The 10,786-nt window shown below is 41.5% G+C and overlaps 1 protein-coding gene across 3 annotated transcripts; it reads left to right on the forward strand.

The window, feature by feature from the left end:
* The first annotated feature begins 3,356 nt into the window (after positions 1–3,356).
* On the forward strand, positions 3,357–10,082 carry kcna2b (potassium voltage-gated channel, shaker-related subfamily, member 2b). 3 transcript variants are annotated; one of them, XM_085393221.1, is made up of 3 exons: positions 3,357–3,611; positions 4,359–4,505; positions 5,203–10,082. In XM_085393221.1, exon 3 carries the CDS (start codon positions 5,307–5,309, stop codon positions 6,798–6,800), a length of 1,494 nt encoding a protein of 497 aa, XP_085249347.1. In that variant the 5' UTR covers positions 3,357–3,611; positions 4,359–4,505; positions 5,203–5,306; the 3' UTR covers positions 6,801–10,082. The 3 variants fall into 3 exon arrangements, with proteins under 3 accessions (XP_085249347.1, XP_085249348.1, XP_085249350.1); XM_085393222.1 differs by having other exon boundaries at positions 5,206–10,082; XM_085393224.1 differs by lacking the exon at positions 4,359–4,505.
* Positions 10,083–10,786: the final 704 nt, after the last annotated feature.

Consider the following 10,786-nt stretch of genomic DNA (forward strand, 5'->3'; position numbering starts at 1 on the left):
AGGAGCCGAGTTCTGCAACAAAGATTCGTTTATTTTTGTTCTCCATTTACATTAACTGCAGTTTCAGAAACATATTCATATTCATTTATACATGTATAAAGAAATGTGTGTGTTTTTGCACATGGATTTTTGTGGGCTTGAAGCCACAAAGAAACAGGGAGTCAGTATGTTAAGGAATGTACCGATAACAACAGCTCATCACTGCACGTGTGAGTGTGTTGCATCTAGTAAGATATCACCTGCTGCAGCACCAGCAGAGGTCACACAGGACAAAGCTCCTCCCTGCAGTCGTCTGTCATAACTTAGATAAACAACCTCTCTCCCTCACTCGGTCTCGTTCTCACTCTTCCAGTCATGCATGAGAAAGGCTGGAGATTTTAGGTGTGCGTGTCCGACACACATATCCTAGTCGTGCCATAATCATTTCAAAATATTCGTATGCCCTTCTCTTTCAGGAATAATGGTTTCTGCGTAACCTCTTCACTTAGATGTTATCCCGAGTATTAAGACTGTATCCATCATATTTACTTCCTCTAATCCATCTTCTAAAAAAGAAAGAAAGAAAAAACAAACAAACAAAACAGAGTGCTTGGGTAGCATTTTGGAGCATAAGCTCCAATAAATTCACTGGCTATCACAACATGGTACATATTTAATACAGTGAAAAATAATGTTTGCATGGTTATTGCAGTCATGTGGGGTCAATAGTTGGGAAGCAATCTAAAGTTTCCCTTTCAGATTTTATCTGGCCTGCTTGGCTAAACATAAAACACAATCAATGCTCCTATTAGGTTCAGACTTGGCATAACCTGAAGGTAAGAGGGAACTGGAGATGGATCGGGCTATCTGGAAGGGGTTTGGGTCTGTCAAACTCTGGGTAAACTGTGTGGCATTGATATAAAACTGTTTATACTTTATATGTCTATGGGCATTCAAAGCCCAGCACTGTACCAGCTAGGAAATACCAACTTTATGATTTAGGTCAAGACTTTAGTTACCACTGCATTTTTTGTTGATATATATATATATATATATATATATATATATATATATATATATATATATATATATATATATATATATATATATATATATATATATATATATATATGTATATATGGTTTCATCTGAAGTATAGATATGCGTTGTATCGCTTCAACATAGTACAACAGTAATTAATAGTGGGATTCCAATAAGACTTCAGTTAGCTGATGATTTTTTTATTTGGTTAAAGAAATAAAACGATTTTTAAAAAATGTATTCATGGTTTAGAACAGTGAATTCTAACATGAAAAACTGATGTTGGATCTTAAAACAAAAACACAAAACAGCTGCAAGACTTAAATAAACCTCACGTCACTGTGACCCTTTCTGAATCCCATATTCTATAACATGCTCTACGTGCACTCTTCCTCATCCCGTGAGTGAAAGTGTGTTTAGATAATTGCTTTCAACATGGTGGTGGAAGATGAATCATTGTTCTACTGACACCCAGCGCGGGATATTGGAAGCTGGGCTTGCTCCTGCATTTAGAAATGGGCTGTGTTCATTTACATTCACAAACAACTGAAGATTTAAGAGTTCCAGGGCATTTATCAGTAGAACCTGATGACACCAGAGTGGCAAATACAGTGCAGTACCGTAAAAAGTATTTGTTCCCTTCCTGATGTCTTATGGTTTGTATTTATCACACTTGCTTCATCATGCTTCAGATCATCAAATAAATTTAGATAAATGCAATTTGCAGATGTAGTTATTAAAATGATTATTTCATTTCGGGGAAGAGGAACGGGCCAAACCTAGCTGTGCTGTTTAAATCCAAGCTATAAACCAAGTCAGCTTGAGCCTCATGGCATTAACTGATGCCTGGACATTCTCCTTCAGGATTTTCTGATAGAGAGCAGAATTCATGGTTACATCATTTAGAGCAAGTCGTCCAGGTCCTGAAGCAGCAAAGGAGCCCCAGATCATCATGCTACCACCACCATGTCTGACTGTTGGTATGATGTTGTTCTTATGAAATGCTGTGTTGGTTTGGGGACTCAAACCTTCCAAAAAGTTCAACTCTTGTCTTGTCAGTTCACAAAATATTTCACCAAAAGTCTCGGGGTTCACCATGACGTTATTTGGTGAATGCAAGGCGAGCCTTGGTGTTCTCAGTGGTTTTAACTATGTAGCTCTCCCATGGATGCCACTTTTGCCCAGTTCCTGTCCAATTTTTGAAACATGAAGGCTGTCCTTAACTCATGCAAGTGAACCCTGCAGTTTTTTTTAGATGTTGTTCTCAGTTCTTTGGTGACCTCCCAGGTCACTGATTTACTCTTGGAGTAACTTTGGTATGCTGGCCACTCCTGGGAAGGTTCCAGGATATCTCCATTTGTGGGTAATGGCTCTCACCAGTGGTTTACTGGAGTCTCAAAGCCTTGGAAATGGCTTTGTAACCCAAAGTGATAGATGTCAGTGACTTTGTTTCTCATCTGTTCCTGAGTTTCTTTAGATTGTGATTGTGGTGATTCAATTTGAGATCTCTTTCACTTTGTCAGACATGTTCTATGTAAGGGTTTCTCGATTGTGCAGGTCTGGCAGTAATCAGGCCTGGATATGGCAAGTGAATTTGAACTCAACTTTTCAACAAATGAGCTTAATCACAGTTGATAACGAGGTGGGCAACTACTATTTTAAATAGGGCCAGTCAGGTTTGGACAGGTTTTTTCCTTCATAAATAGAATAATTTTTAAAAATGTAATCTTTTAAAGTGTAATCTTTCTCTCTCTCACACACACACACACACACACACACACACACACACACACACACACACACACACACACACACACACAAAGCGATCAGGACAGGGGTGTTTCTATGTCATACATATAAAGATTAACTATTATAATCATTGGAGAGACACGAATTCCAAAACTATTCAAGACCGTCAAAAATAACTTTGAGCACCTGGGATTTTGTTGTTTTGTGCATTAGCTGTTTAAACGTGTAATTTCCCCTACAATTCTCCCTCACTGTTGTTCACGGTGTTTTTGTGCCTCTCTTTAGCCCAATTCTAATTTGTTATGTGGATATATATCCACATCGGAAACACAACAGAAGCCAAGTCATTAACAACATTTTATCGCTCAAATTTTTTCGGACATTCTCTGCCTCTAAGGGTTTTTTTCTTCTTCTTCTTCCCCTTAATCTCTTCTGAGCAGCGCGTGTTTTGCTTAGAAACGCTTCCACTCTCTAGTGGGCGATGCTTCCTCTTTAATGTGGAAGAGTGAGGACAGGAGTGTCGGGGGGTGGGGAGCGCAAAGGGATGGGGCGAGGCGCACAAGAAGCTTTTAGTATGCGCTGCAATGCCTAACTGCAGCCCACGCATCTCTACTATGGTGAATTATGGTGAAATATGAGAAACACGGGAAGAGCCGGCAGCTCAAAAACAGTTAGACGTGATGAGATGACACAGCCGCTGGACTGATTAGTCAAATAGGGGAAGAAGGGCACATATGAAGAAATAGACGAACGACCTCAAGACACCTTTTGAGAAGAGAAAAACTGGATTTAACAAAACATTAATAGGCTACATGCGTCTGCACAACAACAAGACAATCGCGGTGAATTCCTGCATGCCATTAGCCTATCTGAAATAATGCTGCCTGTACTCGGACAGATAATGCTATGCTGCTTTGTTTAGTGCATGGAGACTGTTGTGGATTTCCATGATCCGCACAGGATAGGGCTGCAAATGGCTTGAGCATGTCTGGCACCTGCCCCTCCAAACTAACTCGCGCTTGCAGTCAACTACAACATTTCCATTTAATGTCTGAAAATGCATGAACTTGGCTGCTTGGACTCACATTTATTAGCAATAGTTTATTTCGCCATCAGAGGGTTGGTTTCATCCATGGAGTTGTGAATGTATTCTGTTTCTTAGTGATGTGCATCACTGGTGTAGTCATATGGATTTTCCCCATCCGAAAAAAAGGATGGTGATATTTACGTTGAAATAATTAAAAAGTAACATTTTTTTAAACAACTTAGGAATCAAACAGGTGATTCCGCGTTATTTCTTAAATCTCCTCGGCGGCTTTCACAGTATCTTTTCTTCACTGATGCCAGGCATCAAGGCTGTCGTTGTTTTTGTTTTGGGCGACGGCAGTGTCATGTTAAATTTAACTAATGTCAGGATTTTAAGTGTGTTTAAGTGCAAACCACTTGCCCCCACCGTCGTCCCCGACCAGCTTCAGCCTGTAGCGTAGCTGCATCTCGGCATGTGCCCGCTGGTCACTGAAGCGATGGAGGTAACTCCTGCATCCTCACACCTTGTCCCCTCTCCCATTCCCACTGCCGCCTTGCTGCAGCGCCAGAGCTTCGGATGATATATGAGTGACAGGAAGGAGCTGCTTGGACCGAGGGGAGTGACTCAGGACCGGGCACTCTGCTTAAGATTTACCAGCAGAGGACAGAGACTGTAAACAAGCCCAATACGTGCCTGTGAAAAGTAGCAGGTAGGGGCTTTTGATTGATTGATTTTTTCAGACCTTATTTTAAAAATCAAAAGCTGAAACAAGTTTTTTGGGTTTTTTTGTGGACCACCGTTGCTTTTGTGCAGCTGCTAATGAACAGAACAGATGTGTGTTATGTCAAACACGTGAATTGACAAATCTCCCAAAATCTTCTCTACTGAAAAAACTACGAAGTTTATTAAATTAGGTAAGATTTTTTTTCAGCATTGGTAGGAAATGCTGGTAACACCAGATTTATAGAGGAAGCTCATCTCAGAGACTGTGGAGCACTGAGCTCATAATCAGATTTGTTGGTTGTAATTGCACCCTGTGAGAGTGGATACTGTATTACTGGCCTGCATATTGATCCTGCAGTGTGCTCATATGAGGGAGAACTCATAACCTAATACACAGACACAATGGAGCCAGCGCTCGCAAATGGTTCTGCCCCCACCAACTTGTTATTTTCAAATGCTCTGCTTTCAAGGCTTTGAAGTAACATGGCCTTTCTGGGAAATAACAGCAGCTGAAAAATGTTTGGTTTAAGAATTGACAAAATAAGTGGATCATAAATGTTTGCCAGTGAATACAAGTTTCTGAACAAGTTATTCGTTTAAAGTCCCATAAAAAGTAGAGCGTGAAGCATGTGCTGATCACATTAATATTAAACCTACCTCTGCTTTCTGTCTGTTCCTTTTAGCAGGCAAATCTGCCTGACTGTACAAGTGTGTGGAGACTTTACCTACTTGTGGCCCAGCGTGGCCCCGCCCGGTCTGAAAGCTGCAGGTCCCATCTTCTTCCATCATGACGGTCGCTACCAGCGACCCTGCGGATGAAGCAGCAGCACATCCAGGTCAGTCTCATGACCATTACGACTCGGATCCGGATCATGAATGCTGCGAGAGGGTTGTCATTAACATCTCAGGCTTGCGCTTTGAGACACAGCTGAAGACACTTTCCCAGTTTCCAGAGACACTGCTAGGTGATCCTAAAAAAAGGATGAGGTATTTTGATCCGCTCCGGAATGAATACTTCTTTGATCGGAATCGACCAAGTTTTGACGCTATTCTGTATTATTACCAGTCTGGAGGGAGACTGCGCCGGCCTGTTAACGTGACTCTTGACATTTTTTCTGAGGAGATCCGGTTTTATGAATTGGGTGAAGAGGCTATGGAAATCTTCAGGGAGGATGAAGGTTTTATAAGGGAGGAGGAGCGGCCTCTGCCAGAAAACGAGTTCCAGAGACAAGTGTGGCTTCTGTTTGAATATCCAGAGAGCTCAGGACCAGCTCGCATCATTGCCATAATCTCTGTCATGGTGATTCTTATCTCTATTGTCAGTTTCTGTCTGGAGACACTGCCACTTAATCGAAACGAAGATGAGATGTATAACTCACTCCAGTCCACATACAACACCACCACTCCATCTGCAAGCTTTTATTTTACAGATCCTTTCTTCATTGTTGAGACGCTTTGCATCATCTGGTTCTCTTTTGAGTTCCTAGTTAGGTTCTTCGCCTGTCCCAGCAAAACTGGATTTTTTGGCAACATCATGAACATCATTGATATTGTGGCAATCATCCCGTACTTCATCACCCTCGGCACAGAACTAGCAGAGCGGCCAGAGGATGGCCAGGCAGGCCAGCAAGCCATGTCGTTGGCTATTCTCCGTGTCATCCGTCTAGTTAGGGTATTTCGTATCTTCAAACTCTCACGTCATTCCAAGGGACTCCAGATCTTAGGGCAGACACTGAAGGCCAGCATGCGTGAGCTGGGCCTCCTCATCTTCTTCCTGTTCATTGGTGTCATCCTCTTCTCTAGTGCGGTCTACTTTGCAGAAGCAGACGAGCCAGTTTCTCAGTTCAGCAGCATCCCCGAGGCCTTTTGGTGGGCAGTGGTTTCCATGACAACCGTAGGCTACGGAGACATGGTCCCAACAACTATTGGGGGGAAGATTGTGGGGTCTCTCTGTGCAATTGCCGGTGTGCTGACTATTGCACTGCCTGTACCGGTCATTGTATCAAACTTCAACTACTTCTACCACAGAGAGACAGAAGGTGAGGAGCAGGCACAGTATCTGAATATGCCAAGTGTGCCTAAAGCCAGCTCAGCTGACGAGCTGAAGAAGAGCGGTCGGAGCGGCAGTGGATCCACTCTCAGTAAGTCTGACTATGTGGAAATCCAAGAGGCAGTGAACCACAGTATGGAGGACTTCAGATCAGAGGCCAGGAAAACAGGAAACTGCACCCTGGCCAACACTAACTATGTAAACATCACCAAGATGCGTACAGATGTATAATGCGAGCTCGGATGATTTACTTCTGCTGGGATCTACAATAACTGTAGTGGGAAGCTAAAGGTCCGCATACTGATAAATGTATGGGGCCCAGTATAGGAGTACAGAGCAGATCAGTGAGATTAACGTGGAGAAAGGGTCAGTAGAGAAGACCACATCCTCTCCCACATCATGTTCATACTATAGAACTGTCAGCTGTCGTATTCACGACATTGTTAGTGTTTGCATGGAGTTAGTCTTACCTGTGAAAGTAGTTATCCTGCCTCCAACAGTAGCAAAATTGTAGCCTAACCATAATAATCAATAATAACAATATAAAAGGACCACAAATTTTTTTTATCTTCTTTCTCTAATTGCTGCACAAAGGATGCATGATAACAATATTCCAACAATATTACAGACGTGTCATAACTTATAAAACAGGCCACTCGATCAGCATTCATGGGCAGCTTTAATCTGCTGCTCTAACTGCCGAGGTCCAGATACACAGAAAGATCATTTCAACCAGATCACAGCTGTTCTCTCGAGGGAACACCGAATTAAGAAAGAAAGAACGAGAGTGCAGCACCAATATGCTGGTGGCCATGTGCACTAGTATTCATTCCCTTGCTACATCTTGTCTAGTACAAGCTAGCAGAGACAGGTAGACACCAACAGCCTAAATGAGTGCTTTGCTGTAATTCTGTACACCACATTCTTTTCCTGCCATTTCTTCTTGATGAAGTTCAAAATGATTTACAATGTCTATGCAGGGTGCGTGACTCTCTCCACTCGAAGCCTTTTCTTGCCTCTAATTAGTGCAGATTAGCAGGTGAACAGCAGAACACTGAACAGAGTGAATGTCTTAACGTATTCTACTAATGAGTGTTTTTAATATAATTAATTTATGATCAACGTGGTCTTATTACATATATTTTCATGGCCTTAATGTTGAATGAAATACTCTTTTAGTGTTCTGGGTGAGTTTCCAGCCTCTTTGCTGTAACCTTAGACACGCAGTTAAACGTGTTCAGCTTGACATCACTGCCCAAAATAAACGTTGCTGTTCTTGACTTCAAAGCATTCCATGTGTGTAGGAATAGATACAATGATTTTGTGGGCAAATTGCTGACATTCTGTTGCATATATCAACACAGCTTAGGTCTCATGATCAACTGAAATGTATATATGTCATTTTTAAGCCTCAGCTTTAGTGCCAGCATTTGAGTTTACTGCAAGTCTGCTTACGACGTCTTAAGCAGTTAGCTGTTAAAACAGAGTAATCTGACCTAATCAAGCTGCTTCACAGCGTTATCCTTTAATGGCCTCCATCTAAGGCAGACATGAAAAGGGAACATTTGTTTTCCTCTGAAAGTTGTTATGTGCAACCACCTGCTAAATTGGATCTTGGTTTGTAAAAGACATCAATTTTCTTTTGTTAATTTTGTATGCATTTTTTTCCGTTTCTGCACCCATTTCAGAAATCATTCCCCTGGCCCAACATATTTAACTAACCAAAACTTTTGCAGTTCTGATTTTGCAAAGCTGCATGTCCTCAAAAGTAATCATTGGTGCATGCATTAATATAAGTAATATTTGACAATAAAGAAAGGAAAACGTACTTAATTACATACATGGAAAGTTCTAAGTTAGAGAGGGTAGTGTGTTCATGTGGCAGCTTATTAGCTACCTCCAGCATAGGAGATGAAAGATATCACACTATGATCCGCCCTGTGGATGCTAACAACATCCCAAACTCTTCACTTTTCTATTTGTTATAGTCTGTTGCAGTCATGACCTAGTATCTATGTATCGTGAAAGCGCACCGTCTGCTGCCAGCTCAGTGGATGCACTGAGTTTCATAGCTGATCAGTCAGAGTTTTTGCTCACCCAAGTGTATTTGTAATGCTCCAAGGATCTGTCTGAGTGCTGCCATCTCTAACATATAGGTCCATCAACCTCGGTGTGTAATATTTTGTGGGTGAGAGAGCTTATGAGAGAGAAATAGACTCAGACACAAAGAGACTGTGAGAGAAACGTAGAGCTTTCAGAGACACACAAGCTGACGTCACTGCTCTCAAATGCTGCTCCCCTTGTTTCCAGGCTAGAATGACAATGGTGCTCAGCGTTAGCACAGTGTTTACAGCCTATGTACTGCATATATTAAACACATGCACATAGTATATTAAACAAAGCAAACTGAAAGGAAACACTCCGTTGTGATGATGTCCACAAGTGCGTGTGGACCTGTGAGATAAGCTACAGTGTCTGCAAAGGCAAGTTACTGAAGACTTAAAATATAAGGAAGTAGAGCAAAGTCTGTGAAGGGAAGTATGATCATTCAAGTGAGACAACACTGCCGCAATTTTCTCCCTTGTATTTTTCTTATGTGTATTTGCATTACTATGAGCTGCTCCTGTGTACAGGAACACCTACGTATATATGTCACTTCAGGCTTAGGCTGGACGCTGTCTTTGCTGCTCTTCTTAGCAAGCATACAACACCTGAAATGACAACAAACTCTCAGAGGAACCAACAGCGTGGCACATCAGGATCTAAGTCATGGATAACACGGCTTTGCTGTACTGCACAACACGAGTGGACTTGTACACGGACACACATTCATACAAACACTGGGCATTTTAAAACATACAGACAGTGTACACAGATGCTTACCCGAGAGATGTAATCTTATGGACATGTCTGGCAGACGCATTTCTGTGACAGACTTCGCTGCCACAACGGACCTAAACCTGCCGATTGTGGGGTTTGCACAACTGTAGCCATGTAAATGTATCTAAGAGTTAGAGCTGCTTTGATTATGTCGTCAAGTACCTAATGCTTTAGAACCAGACTCTGCCATGTGTAGGTTCCTGCGTAATAGAAAATCCATGAAACTGATTTGCTTTGTCAGAAATGATAAAATCCTGTTGTTTTTCACTCTGTTTTTGTATTAATTAGCTGCCTTTGAGCCTCAGAAGTGGATGGACTGAGGTTTGATGCAGAGCTTGGTCAAATAAATCCTGTCTCAGTACAAAGTTACTCTCAGAAAACCAGTCGCTCTGCTCTGTCTTCTTCAACTGTTTGACAGGCAAAAACGTGTGTGAATGAAATATAAGATAATCCTCAGCTCATTGACTGTGTTGTTGTCTATACTTACAGCTGTCTATGCTCACTATATGTACAAGGATTGTTTTATCTGCTATTGTATGCAAAAGAAGGAACTAAGAATCAAGCTGTATATTATTACACCCAAAGAAATATGGATTTGAATGTCTGTCCTTATCATGTCCTATGAACATAAACTAAAAACAGAAAATATCTATTCAGAGATACTTTCATTATTTAAAATAAATGTATATTATAAAGTTATTATGAATTATACTGGTCTCATTGATAACATCAAGACTATATTTATGCTAACATGCAGCTACTGTTGTGTTTTTCTCATGTGGATTCACACCGTGGTGTCCTATAAGCAGCTGTCACAGAAACGATAGTGAAATCGGCTGTGACATCATTTTGTGTGAGAAAGAAAACAAAACAAAAAGGAAAAAGCTGTAACAGAGCGTAGGGAACCGCTACTGGAGCATCTGCTCTCATGTCCATTACATAAGGTGTATCAACCCTCACCACCTAAATGGTTTCGTGTCCCGCTTTTCGCCTTAAGTGAATCTTGTGCTCTCTGTGGATTACTGAGAAAGCAAAGTGGCCTATTTATAAAACCAGCAAGGAGGGGAGTGAGCGAGAGAGAGCAAAAGGCCCTCGACTTGTAATTCATCAGAGTGGGACAAGTGCAAACATTTCTCTGAATCAGAACCATTTGGCTCTCCCCCTTGTACCTGGTTTTTTTCTCCTCACGTCGCCTTGCTCACTTGTCAATATTCCAGTCATATTGCCCACTAGTGGTTCCTCCTCCCTGCAGGGTTATTGTCTCTTGTCTTTAGTGACGCTTTGGGGCAATTTTAATTACTCTTGATTTAGTGGCCTTGAAAAGTAGTGACATTCGT

Source organism: Rhamphochromis longiceps, linkage group LG20 (genome assembly GCF_057381845.1).
Source record: "Rhamphochromis longiceps isolate RC_006_pf linkage group LG20, R_longiceps_female_GT1.1, whole genome shotgun sequence".
NCBI lineage: Eukaryota > Metazoa > Chordata > Actinopteri > Cichliformes > Cichlidae > Rhamphochromis > Rhamphochromis longiceps.

Excerpts from the sequence above, each read along its gene's own strand:
- kcna2b (XM_085393221.1), top strand. The coding sequence starts at position 5,307 with ATGACGGTCGCTACCAGCGACCCTGCGGATGAAGCAGCAGCACATCCA.